Below are 19,749 nucleotides of genomic sequence, written 5' to 3' on the forward strand. Positions count from 1 at the left end.
GTATGTCTACACAGCAAAGAAAAACCCAAAGCTGACTCGGGCTTATGGGGCTCAGGCTGCGGGCTGTTTTCATTGCTGTGAGTAGACTTACAGGCTAAGACTGGAGCCTGAGCTCTGGGACTTCCCTCCCTGCAGGGTCATAGAACTCCAGTCCAAGACCGTAAGTTTACACAGCAACGAAAGAGCCCCACAGCCCTTCTCTTTTATAGCAAGGAAAATTCAGGTCTCGTGCCTCTGCTTACTGCAACTCTGGCAGTATGTCAAAAGAAGAAAGCTGTCTCTTCAGATAACATAGAAGTTAAACATAGACCAAATAAATACGAGCAAGCCCTCTGCCAAATGGGATTTAAATTCTGGCACAAGGGTCCTTGGAATCTGCAGCAAGTTCTTTTCATTTTCTGCAAAACGTAAAACTCATTGAATTAAATATGAAAATACAGAATACAACCAGGACAGTAGCCTGTACATTATTTATTCTTATATTAAATTCAATTTATTTTATACTGTGCTCCCATTTGCAGTTTTTAAGTTTCCATGCATTTTTGAATTCACAAGGCATAATTGCTCTGCAAAAGTTGTCTATGGGGAAGGTGATGGCTTTGGGAGCTGGGTGGGGAACCTCCGAAGTTTCTGGCATGAGAGAGGAGGGCGGTTGGTATTGTGAGGTAAATACATTAGCTGGACGTTTCTCATAAAAATGATCAGCAGTGAAATAGTTAACATTGACACTTAAGGCTGGGCTTTTCAAGAGACCTATAGGGAGTTAAATGCTTAACTTCCCATGAATTTCAATGGGAATTCAACACCTAATCCCTTTAGCTCTTTTGAAAATCCCAGCCAAAACTAACATCTTTAGAGTTTATATTTAACCACCACTGAAATGAATAAGGCAATTAATATATCTCAGAACTAACGTTTCAACCTATCCCCTGGAAAAGAAGACAACACTGAATTGGCTACACTTGATTTATGTTTTCTTCACATAAGTGTGCAATAGGATTTTTTTAAATTTAAAATCTGAGGTCAGATTCTCAGCTGACAGAAACAGTGAAGGTGTTTCAGAAGTCTGGAGTTACGCAGATTTCCACTAGCTGAGACTCTGGCTCTTGATTTGTAAAAATACTCACATGCAACTTTGACATCTGGGCCAACTGTGGGAATGTTCATGCCAACCAAATGTAAAAAGAGGCAGCATTATGGACAAAACAAATTTATTTTAAAATCTGAATATTAAGATAGTTTTTACTCTAGTAATTGTGGGGGGTAGAGGGAGGTTGGGCCTGGAAAACAGAACTGGGGTGGATGTCCCTGCCAAACATCATGGAATCAGTAGATAAGTAATTTGTTCATAGAATCATAGGATTGTAAGGGACTTCGAGAGGTCTTCTAGTCCAGTCCCCTGAACTCAAAACAGGACTAAGTATTATCTAGACCATCTATGACAGGTGTTTATCTAACCTGCTAAAAATTTCCAATGATGAAGATGCCACAACCTCCCTAACAATTTATTCCAGTGCTTAACTATCCTGATGGAATTTTTTCCCCAATGTCCAACCAAAACCTCCTTGTTGAAATTTAAGTCCATTGCTTCTTGTGCTATCCTCAGAGGTTAACAAAAAAAAAATTTCTCCCTCCTCTTTGTTACAATCTTTTATGTACTTGAAAACTTTTATCATGTCTCCCCTCAATCTTCTGTTCTCCATACTAAAGTAAACCCTATTTTTTCCAATCTGCCCTCATAAGTCATGTTTTCTAGACTTTTAATCATTTTTGTTGCTCTTCTCTGGACTTTCTCCAATTTGTCCACATCTTTCCTGAAATATGGTGCCCAGAACTGGACACAATACTCCAACTGAGGCCTTATTAGTGCGGAGTAGAGCTGAAGAATAACTTCTCATGTCTTGTTTACAACACTCCTGCTATCAGTGGTTCCCAAACTTTGGTACTGGTGACCCCTTTCACACAGCAAACCTAGAATGCGACCTCCTCTTATAAATTAAAAACACTATTTTATATATTTAATACTATTATAAATGCTGGAGGCGAAGTGGGGTTTGGAGTAGAGACTGGCAGCTCGCAACCCCCCCATGTAATAACCTCGTGACCCCCAAGGATCTGACCCCCAGTTTGAGAAAACCTGCGCTATTACATACCAGAGTAATGTTTGCTTTTTTTTTTTTTTTTTGGCAACAGTGTTGTTACACTGCCTCATATGTAGCTTGTGGTCCACTGTGACCCCCAGATACCTTTCTGAAGTACTCCTTCCCTAGGCAGTCAATTCCCATTTTGTACGTGTGCAACTGATTGTTCCTTCCTAAGTGGAGTACTTTCCATTTGTCCTTACTGAATTCCATCCTATTTACTTCAGACCATTTCTCCAGTTTGTCCAGATCATTTTGAATTTTAATCCTATCCTCCAAAGCACTTGCAACCCCTCCCAGCTTGGTGTCATCCACAAAATTTTCTAACTGTACTGTTTATGCCATTATTGAAATAATTTATGAAGATATTGAACAGAACTGATCCCTGAGGGACCCTCACTTGATATTCTCTTCCAGCTTGAATTTGAACCACTGATAACTACTCTGTGAAATTCATCTGGAATTATAGTTTACATGACAATTTTACAAAGCTGTAAGATCAAACAAGTGATAGTCCAAAACAACACCCCAAGGACTGCCAAGCTGGCTTTCAGTCACTTTTGCACTGATCTGATCTTGAACCAGCTGTGCGCTAGTCTAGTCACCCAGCAGAACACAGAGTAGTTTAAAGTCTACTCTAAATTACACCAGCTGCCGACAGCCCTAAGGGGATGTTTCAGTAGCCAGGGACTGCTGGAGTGTGTGGGAGCCCTGTATGGGAGCCCTGGGTAAAGGCCCTACACCAGAAACAGGAAAGGGATTGCCATAGGAGCTTACACGCCTCTGGAGGGGCTCCCTATGCATGGGCAGGTGATCCTCTCATGGCAGCTTTGGAATGCTTTGTGCCAGCACTGGGAGATAGAGTAACTATAGGATAGCTGAAGATTGGGCTGTCCATGCCTATCATCCAAAAATTTGTTTTTATAAGCCAAACCTCTTACAAATGCTTACAAATAGCCTAGAGTTTACTGGACATGAAAGATATTAGACAACACAGTAGAAGGCAAGGGAACCCCAGCATTTTCAACATCACCAAGCCAAATACAAATTCTCAAGATGATGATACTTATGTTTTGAAATGTGCAATGAAAAAACCAGCCCAGCACAAATGGAGTAAAAAACCTGAGACTTGCCACTGTTACTTCCTCAGTTCTGGCTGAATAAACTCTAATCTCATCCTCAAGCAATAATATAGCCAGGAATATTCAAATCACACTGATAGGTCTTATGGTGGTAAAAAGATATTATTTATTGGATAAGGAAGTCAGAGCTAGAGATGCTTTAAAAAAAAAAAGATTTTGACCATTCTATAATACCCCTTTGAATTTATATTTCAACTAATTAGTATGATATCAACATTATGTATATTAAATAAAAACAAAACTTACTTTATCAAGTAGTTTGATGACAAGGTCTTCCATAAACATCTTGTGCAATGTATTTGATCCATCCAACCAGCATAGAAATTTGATGGCACAAACTCGCACATAATGGTCATCTCTGTTTGTACTGTAAAACATTTTATTATCAGAAAAATGAGAATCAACTAATTCAGATATTAAGTAAGTTGAACCTTACACATTACAAAAAACCCATATATATTTATTATCTAAAATAATAATTTGATAATGAAGACAGAAAGAAGCTGGATACTTGGGGAGAGTCAGAGGACACCCCTAAAGGTTAGTATATTTTGCACAAGTACTTGGTATCACGTTAAAAGAACATGCATATTTTAATCACATTATATGGCAAATGAAAATCTAAATTCCAAAATACATTCCAAACAGCAGGTAAATGTCTTCTAGATTTCCATGTTACAAATGAAACACCCATCAAACGTTACAAAGAGATTTCTTTAGCATCACAGCATCCATCTGTTAAGAGGGACCAGGTACTTGTATGATGCTGAAGCTATATGTAATGAAATTCTTTGAACTACCCACACACAGAACTACAGTTTTACCAACCAACTTCAATGTAAGTAACTAGCAGATACACTCTGAAAGGTTTCAATTGTGTGTGTATATAGCTTTTCGTTCATCAAAACATTTATTTTTTTCTTAGAAATAAGCACATTTTGAAAGCCATATCTGGACCGCAAATGTCATTTTTACCATTTAATTCCCTCCACCCCCACATTCCTCCTTCACCCACACCACAATCAAGACAAAAGACATGGTTCTCTATTAATAATGTTTTTTTTGACATATAAGGCTCCACTCCTGCAAAGGTTTATGTATATGCTTACCTTTATGCATGTGAGTAGTTCCACTGACATCAACAGGACACATGTAAAGGTAAGAACATAAGCAGGCAGAAAGCCTACAAAGAATGAAAGAATGGATCACCAAGAAAGGGTACCTCTTGGAGGCCAGAGAGTGTAGGGGAAAGTGAGACCTGCCAGAAGCCAAGCAAAGTTGGATCTTCCAAAAGAAATCAAAATCAATACTAAAAAGGTTCTTTAGCCATATAAATGAGAAGAAAACAAGGGAAGAAGAAGAGGCGCCACTAAGCACTGAGGATAGGGTGCAGATTAAAGATAATGTAGGTATGACCCAACACATAAATAAAATGTTGCCTCAGTTTTTAAGAGTAATGAGGAGCTTGGAGACAGTGGCAGGATAGCTAATGGGAATGAGGATATAGAAGTAGAAATTGACACATCCAAGGTGAAAGCAAACTCAAGCAGTTTAATGGGACAAAATCAAGGGGAGGAGGGCAGCTAATCTCCATCCAAGAATATTAAAGGAACTGCCAAATGAAACTGCAAACCCACTAGGCAAGAATTTTTACTAAATTTGTAAATTCAGGGTCATATCTTATGATTGGAGAATTGTAAATACAGTGCCTATAATTTAAAAAAAGGGGGGGAAAGCAATCCAAGAAACTTTGGGTCCATTAGTTTGACCTCAATTTTATGCATGATCTTGGAACAATTTTTGAAAGACAAAGTAGTTAAGGACATAGAAATAAAATGGTAATGGGAATAAAATACAACATGGTTTTACAAAAAAACAGATTGTGCCAGATCCCAACCAAATCTCTTTCTTTGAGAAGATAAACAATTTTCTAGACAAAGGAAATGCAGAAGATCTAATCTACTTGGATTTCAGTAATGCATTTGATACAGTTCCATGTGGATAATTATTAGTAAACTGGAGAAGATGGGGATTAATAGGAGAATCAAAAGATGGATAAGGAACTGGTTAAAGGGGAGACTACAGCGTGTCATGCTGAAAGGTGAACTGTCACGCTAGAAGGAATTTACTAGTGGAGTTGCACAGGAATCAGTCTTGGGCCAATCTTATTTTTCATTAATGACTTTGGCACAAAACGGAGGACTGTGCTAATAAAATGTGCAGATGACACAAAGTTGGAATGTACTGCCAATACAAAGGAGGATCAGAATATCATACAGGAAGATTTGGACAACCCTGAAAACTGGAGTAATGGAAATGACATGAAATTTAATAGTGCAGAGTTCAAGGACATACACTTAGGGACTAACAACAAAAAATTTTGCTGTAAGCTGTGGACATATAAGTTGGAAGTGACAGAAGACGAAAAAGACACTGGTGTTTTGGTCGATCACAGGATGACTATGAGACACCAATGTGATGCGGCTGTAAGAACACTAACGCATTCCTAGGATGCATCAGGTGAGGTATTTCCAGCAGAGATAAGGAAGTGTTATTACCAGTATACAAGGCACTGGTGAGACCTCATTTGGAACACTGTGTGCAATTCTCATTCTCCATGTTTAAGAAAGATGAATTCAAACTGAAATAGGTGCAGTGAAGAGCTACGAGGATGATCAAAGGAATGGATAACTTGCCTTAGGAGAGGAGAGTTAAAGAGCTTGGCTTGTTCAGCCTAACCAAACGAAGGCTGAGGGGAGATATGATCACTCTTGATAAATACATCAAAGGCATGTTAATGATAGGTTATGTGACTACCCTATCACTTCAGAAAATTAATTATGCCTGCAGAGTTGGGTAATAAATAGGCCCTATCAAATTCACAGCCATGAAAAACGTGTCATGGACTGTGAAATCTGATCTCTGCTCCACCCTACCCCACCCCAGTGAAATCTGGTCTTTCGTGTGCTTTTACCCTATACTACATAGATTTCACGGGGGACACCAGTGTTTCTCAAATTGGGGGTCCTGACTCAAAAGCGAGTTGTAGGGGAGTAGCAAGGTTATTTTAAGGGGGTTGCAGTATTGCTACCCTTATTTTTAATCTGCACTGCCTTCAGAACTGGACGGCCACAGAGCAGCAGCTGTTGGCCAGGTGCCCAGCTCTGAAGGCAGCACCCCACCAGCAGCAGCACAGAAATAGGCGTGGCAATCCCATACCATGCCACCATTACTTCTGCACTGCTGCCTTCAGAGCTGAGCGGTCAGTGAATGGCAGCTACTGACGGAGGGCCCAGCTCTGAAGGCAGCAGCGCAGAAGTAAGTGTGGCAATACCACACTATGACATTCTTAATTATGCGCTGCTGCTGGCGGTGACTCTGCCTTCAGAGCTGAGCTCTTGGCCAGCAGCTGCCACTCTCCAGCTGCACAGTTCTGAAGGCAGCACTGCCACAAGCAGCTGTGCAGAAGTAAGGGTCACAGTACTGCAACCCTCCCTACAATAACCTTGCAACCCCCGCCCCACAACTCTTTTTGGGGTCAGGACCACTACAATTACAACACTGTGACTGAAATCATGAAAATTTACAACTTTTAAAATCCTATGACAGTGAAATTAACCAAAATGGACTATGAATTTGATAGGGCCTAGTAATAAATGTTCCATTTACAAAACAGTTTGATTACATATGAATTAGATGAAAGGGTAACCTGAGACTTTTGGAGTGAGTGATCTCAACTGCAGGTTCTCATTACATTATGGACATCTGAGTACCAGGCTGTCATACACAACACTCTGTAAACTGAGACCCTCTTGGGTGAGAATGCTGAAGCAATAAGCCTCTTGAAGTGTTAAGCAAGGGCTGGTGATTATCAATTAAGTTTTTAAGCAGCTATTGAAACTAGCTAGAAATGCTATTTGGAGGCAGAGGTGCTAGGGAGGACACATTTCCTTGGATCTGAGTAGAAGTGTGTCTCAAGCTGCACAAAGGATCAATATTCTGGTGGCAATAGTTTTTCATTCAAATTCCCAGCTACAGCAATGATAGAAGGCAGAGCTTGCTGATGAATTGTGCCTATTAGACCAAACTGAAGAGTGGTCTACAACCAAAGGTGAACAGAGATCGAGACATACTGGTAATAATTAGGACAGACAAGAGATCAAAAAAATTAATGACTATTTATCTCGGTTTTAATTGCATGTTAAACAGTGCGATTAAACTCCTGTTAAATTCCTTTTACTGAGCTAGGTGGGCTCCTTTCAGCTGAGTGAGCCCTTGTTTGCAGAGCAGGGTGGATTTTACCTTAAGGACTCCACATGTGGCAGAAGAGGTGAGGCTGGTGAAAGAGGCTGAGCTCCCCACGCCTCTGTTCTCTACAGGAACCCGGGGGGCAGGAGAGGGAGAGGTCGGTTCCCCATCCCCAGAGTGAGGGGCCAGGTTGGGGGCATTGGGGCATGGCATGCACGTGGGGGTTTGTCATCTAGTCCAGTCCCCTGCATTGATGGCAGGATTAAGTATTATGCAGACAATTCCTGAATATGAACATATATTGAAACATGTATGATTTACCAGTATTTAGGATAGAGTTTAAGAACATGTACATAAGAACTTGGATTTGAAGAACATACAAATAATATAATTCCAACCCGCAGCAACAATGAAGGATGCAGTTACCATACATGTTAAATGTTAACAACATACCTTTCTGTGACAACATTTGCTGCACATTCATCTCCAAGATTTTCTACAAAGGCATGGACATCCTGAATGAGTCTTCTCAAATGAAAAGTTATTTGAAAGAGGAAGAGAGAAAACACAATTAAGTGAATAAAATATGAAAACCAGATTCTAAACAGTTCATTACTTCTATATTAATTGATAATCTCAAAAAACTAAACCGCAGAGCTAAAGAGCACAACATTCTAACAAATATAATCACACATTCATAATGAAAATCTAATTAAATGCAGGTATTTTATACCTTTGGTCTCGCCTAAATACCATTCCAAAGACACAGGCCTCTGTGATAAGTTCACTGTAATTTCCAGCATTTGAGAAGGGATTCTCTAAAGCACCTGTGTCATCAGCCGTAGGAAATAACCATGACTGACAGCAATAACTAATCACTGTATTAAAGACTCCAGTTCTTGTAGTGGACATTTCAACTAGCTTGACTATGATCTGAGGAGGGAAGAAAAAGAAAAAAGAAAAAAAGAGATCAAAATCCTAACTCCCAACAAAATATCTAGATTATTTAAGTCTTATTGTAGCTGTATTGGTCCCAGGATATGAGAAAGACAAGGCAGAGGTGAGGTAACTTATTTTATTGGAAGTTATATACACTTTTCATATAGCAATTGGTCTAATACAAGATATTACCTCACCTTCCTTGTCTCTTTAGATTATTTAAGTGTATTTGCAGTACTACTCCAATATGTTGGGCTTGATTCCTGAGTCCGAGATTTGCTCAGCATTATGGAGGTGAGGGTGTCTTAGAGCCAGTTATAGTTCCCTAATTCTGAGGGCCAATGGCTGGGAAACAATTCATCCATTATGCAGGGGACCCCACAGCTCAGAGCTGCAAGGGATGGGACCCTGAAACTCTGAGCCCCCATGGGTTGTGGCGGCCCCTGGAGCTCCCAGCCAGGCCCCCGCAACTGTCCAGCGACTCCCCATTTTGTGATGGCTATTTTTAGTAAAAGTCAGGGACAGATCAAGGGCTTCCATGAATTTTTCTTCATTGCCTGTGACCTGTCCCTGACTTTTACCAAAAATATCTGTGAAAAAAATCTTAGCCTTATATATAAGACATGGTTACTCACTCTGTGCATTAACTGTGATTCTTTGAGATGTGTCCCCCTATGGCTGCTCCACTCTAAGCGCATTTGCGCTCTCTGCACCTTCGATGGGCGATTTCTCATAGCATTATCTGTTGAGCCTGCACGTGCATATTAAATTAGTCTCCTGCTCCGTGGCATTGTTATATAGCATGGGCAAACTGTAGTCAGTTCCTTCTCTACTGAGAAGCTGCATAGCAGAGAACTCCGAAGAAGAGGGGAAGGAGTGCATGTAGTGGAGAATCCATAAGGACATACAACTCAAATAAGTACAGTTACTGCACAGGGTGAATAACCATTTCTTCTTCTTCGAGGAGTGTCCCTTTGGGTGCACCACATCAGATGAGTACTCAGCAGTTCCCTCTAAGGAAGAGAGGGCTTTGGAGTTCAGTCCAATACTGATGAAAGTATAGCCAAGCCAAATGCAGCATTGGAAGCAGAGTCATGAGTTATTGCTAGTGCTCACCAGACATGTGTACAAAGGTCCAAATCACACTCTACATATTTCAATGATGGGAACATTTTTGAGAAAGGCAGTAGAGGTGGGAATAGCCCTTGCAGAGTGAGTTTGTATACCCCAGGGTGTTTGGAGATTTTAAGATTGATAGGAATAAATAATGCAGTCAGATATCCACTTGGAAAGTCTTTGTTTAGAGAGTGCAGACCCTCTTGATCTGTCCGAGATCAAGACAAATATTTTGGGAGTCTTTCTGAAAGGTTTAGTCCTGTGAACATAGAAGGCCAGGGCTCCCCTACATCAAGTGTATGTAATGGCACCTCCTCTTTGCTTACATGAGGTTTAAAGCAGAAAATCAGAAGGGGAGTGGGTTGGTTTATATGGAACTCAGAAGATTTTTTTGGTAAAAACTTGGGATGTGGTCGTAATATGATCTTGTCCTTGAAGAATACTGTAAAAAGAGGATATACCGTAAGGGACCTTATTTCCCCAACGGGAGAGTCAACGTGGCGGCTACCAGAAATGCTGATTTTCATGGCTAAAGGGAGGAGTGAGCAGGTAGTCATTGGTACAGGCAGTGATCTTGTAAGGCATTTAAGAATCAGATTGGGGTCCCAAACTGCAGTAGGATGCTTAACTAGTGAAAGGAGAATTCCAAGCCCCCTGAGGAACCTCGTGTATTTGTACTAATTTCCTAGAACTGGAAGGGACCTTGAAAGGTCATCGAGTCCAGCCCCCTGCCTTCACTAGCAGGACCAAGTACTGATTTTTGCCCCAGATCCCTAAGTGGGTGGGTTTGATGAGAGTTGATGGTATTGTGAATCTCGACCACTCCTAGGGGAGTCCAGATAGAGCCCAAGTGGGCTTCTTCGGTAGTAGGTGATAAGAGGTAGAGCTCTTCTTGCCACCTTGGTCCACTGACAGTACCAATGACCTCTCAGAGCCCAAGACTTTACAGTCTTTAGGTTTGAGAGTGCCCTTGATACCTGAGGAACAAGCAGCTTCATTGGCATTGGGTCAGAGAGCAAGGAGTGCTGAAGTGGATGGAGTTATCAGAGACCACAACTTCTTCAAGGTAGATTTCCTACCTGGAGAACTCGAGCAACAGTCTTTAGGAGTCTTTTGGATACTCCTCTGAGATGCCCTTGAGGAGTGCAGTTTGGAGAAAGTGGAGGAAGCAGACTTACTCAGAGGCTGGTGTATGGGGGGGTCCTCTGGCCTGGGTCAGAGGCTGGGCGCAGTGACCTCTCCATCATGAGAAGTCAAAGTATGATCTCCTTGTTTTTTTCTGGTTCTAAATTTTCATGTCAGACGGAAGTTGCACTTTGGGGAAATACAAGATTCTCTGAGTCAACTGATGCACTGGGAGTATCCATCACTCTCCAGGATTGCCTCCCAACAAGACTTTTTCTAATTTTCCCAAAGGAGGATTAAGTCCATGGCAAGTTTAAAGTTAAAATGGTTGAATTACCAAAGTGCAAAAGTGTGTCCGAAGCATTTTCTTAACATGTGAAACCACCTTGCTTTGTCATTGCTCTGACATTTCAAGGAGCTGAACAGATTTTCAACTTTTCCGCCCCACAAAACCCACAAAACCATAAATACGCTCAGCTAAAATTGCAGGCCCAAAGTAGAAATGCTTACAAAAAGTGGTAAACCTCTAAAAAACAGAGATTTAGAATGGTAACAGTTCAGCTATATTTTATATAATATGTAATTTGAAACAAAGTTTTAATTATGATTTCTTCTCAGAATGGTTTACTAAACTAGAATCAAGACTGGGGAAGGCAGAAGATTTTATGGAATAAAATAATTTATTTCCAGAAAAAGATACTATTTTGCCACTATTATACAATCTTCTGACTGCCATATGAGCTGTCTCTGTAACCATAAAAAGTGCTGTGATTACTACAAACTAAAATATTCCTGGAAGAATCTTTAACTAAAATACTGAAATATATCTGATCTTTCAAAAAAAATAATTTGAGAAATATTTAATATTCTTACAAAAAAATCAGACTCGTGAAATTCTCTCTCTGAAATTCAAGGATAAGAGTTGGTAAAACCACAATGGAGGGATCTATACTGCTCTTCATCTATCTGTTTAACCTTCAGAGAACAAGCATGATACTTTCTGTACATTTCAACAAAATCCTAAAATCCTTTTCCACGGATTCCTTAACCAATAGAGTAAAAATCCATCACATACAAAAAATAAATTTAAACTCATGGAAAAGTGTGCATTAGTATGGATCCATTGGAAAGGAGGAAAAAGGCAGAAGAAATAAGACCATAAGCACAGAGCTGTGGATACCTCTCTGTGTATTCTGTGGTGGGAGTACTCCATTTTTAACTCAAAACTACCCTTATGCCCACTTTTTGGCTAATGTTTTAAAGCCGGTAGAGTCCACCGTGGTAGACAGCAGACACATTTTAACTATATTTCTAAAGCAACTTAGTATTCCACAGTTCAATTTTTAATGGTCTCTTAAGCTAAAAACTATAGGGATACTGTACAGGAGTCAATGGCAAGAGCTACTGCCAAGGAGTAGGGTAAGAATGTACATAAGTAGACACCTGCTTAGGAACTTTATCTTCATTTTCTTATGAAGGGATAGAAGGTAGGTTGGACTCTTAGTTGTGTATAGGAGACCTTCATTATCTCCTTGATTCCTGGGGCCATGGTATGTTCCACTGCAGACAATGCGATAGCTGTCACAGAGACTCAAGACTCTCAATACTGGCACAAATATACCTTGGCATGAAAATATACTAACGCTACATAAAAATACTAACAAAAAACTACAAATATTTAAACAAACAGCAGCAATCAAACGATGGCTACTGCTCATAGGTTCAAACAACACTGAGCATGTGATTGCCAGGTGTGGTGGTCTGTGAAGAGAGAGACCAAACAGAGAGGTCAGATACTGATTTCTATCACTTGGAATTATTTTACTTGTATATGCTAAGGCAACAACATGTCTTCTTTCAGCTGGGATCCATGCAAGATTGCTACTGCTAAATATGATGTAACTATTACTGTGTAGATACTGTTATATTTTAACTTTTTTTTGATTAAGTGAATTTCAAAGAGAATGCACTCAAAAAGAATGAACTGACAGAAAAGAAAACCAATGGGTATTACCTTTTAAAGCTCTAAAAAGAAAAGGTTACTCACCTTGTGCAATAACTGAGGTTCTTTGAGAGATATGTCACTGTGGGTGCTCCACTTCAGGTGTCAGTGTGTCCTGGCACTGTCGATCGAAGATTTATGGTAGCAGTGTCCACATGGGTCACGCATGCACAGTAGACATCTTGTGGTGCCATTGGTGCCGCGTCTAGTGCACGCATGACCCAATCCCTCCAGTTCCTTCTCTTCGCAGTAAGCACTCTGCAGTACTCTGAAGAAGAGGAGAGGAGGGCGTGTAGTGGAGAACCCACAGGGACACACATCTCGAAGAACCTCAGTTACTACACAAGGTGAGTAATCGTCTTTTCTTCAAGTGCTGTCCCTGTGGGTGTTCCATTTCAGGTGAATGTAGAGCAGTGCCCCTCCGAAGGAAGGAGGGACTTTGGGTTAATTTGAGTCATAGAGGTAGATACGGTTAGGCCAACTATGGCATCAGACCTGGAGTCTTGAGTGATTGCATAGTGCTCAGTGAATATGTGGACAGAGACCAAAGTGGCTGCCCTGCAAATCTCTAATATCGGAACAATGTTTAGGAACACGACTGAGGTTGAAACTGATCATGTGGGGTGTGCTCTGATGTGCACAAGAGGGTCCATGTTCCAAATACAATAGCAATGCTGAATGCATGTGGAGATCCATTTAGACAGCCTCTGAGTAGATATTGCACAGCCTTGCTAATGGTCGGTAGTAGAAACAAAAAGTCTAGGAGATTTCCGGAAGGTATGGTCCTTTCCAAGTACAATGCTAACGCATGCCTGATGTCCAGCGTATGCAAGACAGCCTCTGTTCGGAGTTCTGTGAGGCTTGGGATAGAATGTGGGAAAATGGATTGGTTGATTCATGTGATGTTACCTTCAGTAGGAACTTGGGGGGCAGATGTAGTGTGACTCTGTCTTTGAATAACAACATGTAGGGAGGATCAGCCATGAGAGCCCATATCTCATTCACCCATCTGGCTGAAGTAATAGTGACCAAAAAGGCCATTTTCATGGATAAGTGAAGGAGGGAATAGATGACTAGGGGTTCAAATGGTGGTGTGATGAGGCATGTCAATACCAGATTGAGGTTCCAGGCCAGAGCAAGTTAGCGAACCTCTGGGTAAATGTTCTGGAGACATGCGAGAAAGCGTTTAGTAATAGGGTGCGCAAAGATCAAGGTCCCATCAGTCTCATGATGAAATGCTGTAATAGCCACAAGATACACTTTGACTGAGCTTGTTGCTAAACCCGAGCATTTCAGCTCCAGTGGGTATTACAACACTAATAGTGGCGATGTTGTGGAGGCTGTCACACATTTTTCTTGACACCAGGAGGAGAATCTCTTCCACGTTTGAAGGTAACTATTATATGCGGTCATTTTCCTGCTGTTTAGTAATACATGTTTAACTTGCTCCGAACAGGCTACTTTACCATAACGGAACCATGCAGGAGTCATGCTTGTAGGTGGAGTTTTTTCATACTCGGGTGAACAGTGCAAAAGACGGTTACTCACCTTTGTAACTGTTGTTCTTCGAGATGTGTTGCTCACATCCATTCCAGTTAGGTGTGCGCGCCGCTCGTGCACGTTCGTCGGAAACTTTTTACCCTAGCAACTCCAGTGGGCCGGCAGGTCGCCCCCTGGAGTGGCGCCGCCATGGCGCCCAATATATATCCCTGCCGGCCCGCCCGCTCCTCAGTTCCTTCTTGCCGGCTACTCCGACAGTGGGGAAGGAGGGCGGGTGTGGAATGGATGTGAGCAACACATCTCGAAGAACAACAGTTACAAAGGTGAGTAACCGTCTTTTCTTCTTCGAGTGATTGCTCACATCCATTCCAGTTAGGTGACTCCCAAGCCATACCTAGGCGGTGGGGTCGGAGTGAGAAGTCACAGCACGGAGCACTGCAGTTCCGAAGGCCGCATCCTCCCTCGACTGCTGGACCAGGGCGTAGTGGGAAGCAAAGGTGTGGACCGATGACCAGGTCGCTGCCCGACAGATTTCCTGGATGGGCACACGGGCGAGGAAAGCCAGCGAGGACACCTGCGCCCTGGTAGAATGCGCAGTCACACGGCCCGTAGGGACATGGGCCAAGTCATAACAGGTCCTGATACAGGACGTAACCCAAGAGGATACCCTCTGGGAGGAGATAGGAAGCCCTTTCATACGATCTGCTACCGCCACGAAAAGCTGGGGGGATTTTCGGAAGGGTTTGGTCCTCTCTATGTAGAACGCGAGAGCCCTACGGACATCCAGCGAGTGGAGCTGCTGCTCCCTGCCTGAGGAGTGAGGTTTTGGGAAAAAAACCGGAAGGAAAATCTCTTGGTTGACGTGGAAGGCTGAGACCACCTTGGGCAGAAAAGCAGGGTGTGGTCTCAGCTGCACCTTGTCTTTGTGGAAGACCGTATATGGGGGGTCTACCACAAGAGCTCGGAGTTCCGACACCCGTCTAGCTGAGGTGATAGCTACTAGAAAGGCAGTCTTCCAAGAGACGTAGAGCAGGGAGCAAGTAGCTAACGGCTCAAAGGGGGGCCCCATGAGCCGGGACAACACCAGGTTAAGATCCCAGGTCGGAGCAGGGGGACGGACGTTAGGGAATAAATGTTCCAGCCCTTTAAGGAATCTCGACACCATCGGGTGAGAAAAAACGGAGCGACCGTCCGCACCCGGGTGAAAGGTGGAGATAGCTGCTAGGTGGACTCGCAACGACGATAAGGCCAGACCTTGCCCTTTGAGGGACCAAACATAGTCTAAGATTTCGGTTACCGAAACTTCCATAGGGCGGAGATTTCTCTCTACGCACCAACAGGAGAAGCGTTTCCATTTCGCCGAATATGTGGCTCTTGTGGACGGTTTCCTGCTGCTCAAGAGCACCTCCCTCACAGGCGTGGAGCAGCGCAGCTCGGAACCAGTCAGCCACGCAGGAGCCACGCCGCTAGGTGCAGCAACTGCAGGTCTGGGTGACAGAGGGTCCCGTGGTCCTGGGTAATCAGGTCCGGATGAAGGGACAGGGGAACTGGGTCGGCTACGGCCAAGTCCAGCAGCATGGTGTACCAGTGCTGCCTGGGCCATGCCGGGGCCACCATGATCACGAGAGCCCTGTCTCTGCGCACCTTCAGGAGGACCTTGTGGACCAGAGGGAACGGGGGAAACGCATAGTACAGGTGGGTCGACCACTGGATGAGGAAGGCATCCGCTATCGACCCCGGCTCCCTGCCCTGAAAGGAGCAGAACGCTTGGCACTTCCTGTTCCCCTTGGACGCGAAGAGGTCCACCCGGGGATAACCCCACCTCCGGAAAATGGAGAGAGCGACGTCCGGGCGAAGGGACCACTCGTGTGACAGGAAGGATCTGCTCAATCGATCCGCCAGCGTGTTCCGTACTCCAGGGAGGAAAGAAGCCCTGAGGTGAATGGAGTGGGCTACGCAAAAGTCCCAGAGTCGTATCGCCTCGAGGCACAGGGAGGAGGACCTGGTGCCGCCCTGCTTGTTGATATAGTACATGGTCGTCGTGTTGTCCGTGAACACGGCGACACAACGACCCTGAAGCTGATGACAGAACGCTTGACAAGCAAGGCGGACCGCTCTCAACTCCCGCATGTTGATGTGTAGCCCCACCTCCTCCTGAGACCACAGGCCCTGTGTCCGCAGGGTCCCTAGGTGGGACCCCCAGCCTAGATCTGAGGCATCCGTTGTCAGGGATACCGAGGGCTGAGAGGGGTGGAAGGGAAGACCCGCACATAATACGGACTGGTCTAGCCACCAGCCGAGAGAATCTAAGACCTTCTGGGGGATTGTGACTAACATGTCTAACGGTTGCCTTGCCGGCCTGTAATGACTGATAAGCCACAGCTGGAGAGGCCTCATGCGGAGCCGAGCGTAGTCGGTCACAAAGGTGCAAGCCGCCATGTGGCCTAACAGGGTTAGACATGTCCTCACTGACGTCAATGGGGCTGACCGCAAACGTTGAACGATCGCCACCATGGTCTGGAACCGTTGCAGAGGCAGCAAGGCCCTGCCCACAGTGGCGTCCAGGACGGCCCCGATAAATTCCACCTTCTGAGTGGGCCTCAGGGTGGACTTGTCTGTGTTTATCAAGAGGCCCAGACTTGCAAACATGCCGGTGATCATGCGGACATGGCTGTTGACTTGTTGTTCCGACGTGCCCCGAATCAACCAGTCGTCCAGATAAGGGAACACGTGGACACGGTTGCGCCGAAGATGCGCCACGACAACTGCCATGCATTTTGTAAACACCCTCGGGGCCGTGGACAGGCCAAATGGGAGGACTGCAAATTGATAATGAAGAGCCCCCACAACGAAGCGGAGGAAGCGTCTGTGGCGCGGCCAAATGGCAATGTGGAAATACGCGTCCTGCATGTCGAAGGCGGCGTACCAGTCTCCCGGATCCAGGGATGGAATAATGGTCCCCAGGGATACCATGCGGAACTTCAACTTCACGAGGTATTTGTTGAGCTCTCGCAGGTCGAGGATAGGCCTGAGGCCCCCCTTGGCCTTGGGGATCAGAAAGTAGCGGGAATAAAACCCCTTGCCTTTCTCGCTTTCCAGAACCGCCTCTATAGCTCCTTTGCTGAGGAGCGTCTGCACCTCCTGCCGAAGGAATTGCTCGTGAGAGGGGTCCCTGAAGAGGGACGAGGAAGGAGGGCGGGAAGGAGGAAATGAAACAAACTGCAGGCCGTATCCCGTCTGCACCATGCTTAAGACCCAGCGGTCCGATGTTATTTGGGACCACGCCGGGAGGAAAAACGAAAGGCGGTTGGAAAACGGGGGGGAAGGATCCATAGGGGAAACTGTTACTGCGCCCTCGGGCGCACCTTCAAAATGAAGGCTTAGGTCCAGGCGGGGGTTTTGAGGAGCCTTGGTTCTGCCCCCCTTGGTTCCCCGACTGCCTGCGCCTTCCGTTCCTGCCGCGGCGCCTGTAAAGGTCCTGCCGCTGGCGGAACTGGGAAAACGGCCTGCGTTGTTGTTGTTGCTGCGACCTAAAGGGTCTACGCTGCGTCACAGCGGTGTGCATCCCGAGGGACCGCATAATGACCCGGTTGTCTTTCAGACTCTTGAGTCTGGGGTCTGTCTTGTCAGAGAACAAGCCCTGGCCTTCGAAAGGAAGGTCCTGTATAGTATGCTGGAGCTCCGGCGGAAGGCCGGAAACCTGCAGCCAGGAGATGCGACGCATCGTAACTCCTGACGCGAGGGTACGGGCAGCCGAGTCCGCAGCGTCCAAGGAGGCTTGCAAGGCCGTGTGTGCGACCTTCTTGCCTTCGTCCAAGATGGCCGCAAACTCTTGGCGAGCATCCTGTGGCAGCAGCTCCTTAAATTTGTCCACTGCCACCCAGGAATTAAAGGCATATCTGCTCAGCAGGGCCTGCTGGTTGGAGACCCTGAGCTGCAGCGCCCCAGCCGAATACACCTTACGGCCAAGGAGGTCCATCCGCCTGGCTTCTCTGGATTTGGGGGCTGGAGCCTCCTGGCCATGACGCTCCCTATTGTTCACTGATTGCACCACCAGTGAACCCGGAGTCGGGTGTACATGGAGATATTCGTATCCCCTAGAAGGGGCCATGTACTTCCTCTCGACGCCTTTCGCTGTCGGAGGGATGGAGGCCGGGGACTGCCAGATGGTGTTGGCGTTGGCCTGGATGGTCCGTATGAAGGGCAGGGCGACCCTGGTGGGAGCATCAGAAGAGAGGATGGTTACAATTGGATCCTCTATCTCCGAGACCTCCTCTGCCTGCAGACTCAGATTTTGAGCCAATCGCCTGAGGAGGTCTTGGTGCGCCCTGAGATCCAGCGGGGGGGGACTGTTGGAGGAGGTACCCGCCACCGCCTCATCCGGGGAGGAGGATGAGGAGACCCCAGGCACGAGAGTGTCTAACTGAGGGTCTTCCTCAGCCCTCGCCTCTGCCTCAGGAGCCACAGCGGAGTCTTGCTGCTTGGACCCTTCCTCCCCTTCCGGGGAGGGAGGGGGGCGAGACAACGAGGCTTCAGGAGCCCTACGCTCCGCAGTCGCCGGCCTAGCAGGGAGCTGCTGGGGGCCCTGGGCCTGATGGTATGCCCAGGGTGTCCAGAATCCCCACTGTTGTGGGCCTTGGTCCTGCAGCGGCGGATCACCGAACAGCGCCGTCTGCCGGTCGGTGCCCAGCGCATACCCGCTGTCCGTCTGGGAGGATACGGACGGCTGTCTAGAGGGCCATGGAGGGGCCGACCCTGGATGGTAAGGGTCTGCGCGGGCCGGCACGGAGGATCGTCTCGGTGCCGGGGACCGGTGCCGGGAGTCATATCGGTGCCGGGATCGGGATCGGGACCGGGTTCTGTCGCGGTGCCGGGATCCTGATCGGTACCGGGCGCCGCTTCGGTGCCGGGACCTGCCACCGGCTCGGTGCCGGGAGGTCGACCGAGACCGGGACCTGCCACCGGCTCGGTGCCGGGAGGTCGACCGGTGCAGCGAGTAGCGTCGGGACCTGCTCCTGGAATCGTGGTGCCGGTCTCGGAGACTGGAACCTGACCGCGATCGTCTCGATGTCGACCGGTGCCGCGAGTGCGACCGGTACCGCTGAGGGGAGCGGTGCCGGGACTGCGAGCGGCGGCGGGACCTGGAGCGCCCAAGACGTCGGGACCTGGATCGTGAACGAGATTTTCTGGGCGGTGCCGACATCATGGGCTTGCCTCTGGACACAACCCGCACCGGAGGTACCGGGGGTGGCAGCCGAGTGGGCTCAGTCAGGGCTATGAGGTCCCGAGCCGAGGCGAAGGTCTCCGGTGTGGATGGGACCATTATCTCAACCCCAGATCTCATGGGGGAGCTCGGTGGTACCGGACTCGACGGACCCGCTGGGCCCGGAGTCGACGGTGCCGGCGGCGCCGCGGCCGATGTCGAGGCCGGGCGCTCTAGCCGGGTCTGCCTGGCCGGAGTATTGGACTTCGACGGCCTTGGTTCTGACTCCGGTGCCGGAGAGGGTCGGTGCCGGGGAGCCTTCTCTGTGCCGAT

General features: G+C 46.2%; 1 protein-coding gene across 1 annotated transcript in view; it reads right to left on the reverse strand.

Annotated features, from left to right (window-relative positions):
• Positions 1 to 19,749, reverse strand: part of TARBP1 (TAR (HIV-1) RNA binding protein 1) — a 125,860-nt gene that overhangs the window by 36,385 nt on the left and 69,726 nt on the right. Inside the window, exons 18-20 of the mRNA XM_030556916.1 lie at positions 8,265 to 8,464; positions 7,985 to 8,056; positions 3,530 to 3,650 (exon numbers count right to left, since the gene is read on the reverse strand). Coding sequence (XP_030412776.1) covers positions 3,530 to 3,650; positions 7,985 to 8,056; positions 8,265 to 8,464 — 393 coding nt within the window. The remainder of the gene's footprint in view (positions 1 to 3,529; positions 3,651 to 7,984; positions 8,057 to 8,264; positions 8,465 to 19,749) is intronic.

This window comes from Gopherus evgoodei, chromosome 3 (assembly GCF_007399415.2).
Source record: "Gopherus evgoodei ecotype Sinaloan lineage chromosome 3, rGopEvg1_v1.p, whole genome shotgun sequence".
In the NCBI taxonomy this organism is placed as follows: Eukaryota; Metazoa; Chordata; order Testudines; family Testudinidae; genus Gopherus; species Gopherus evgoodei.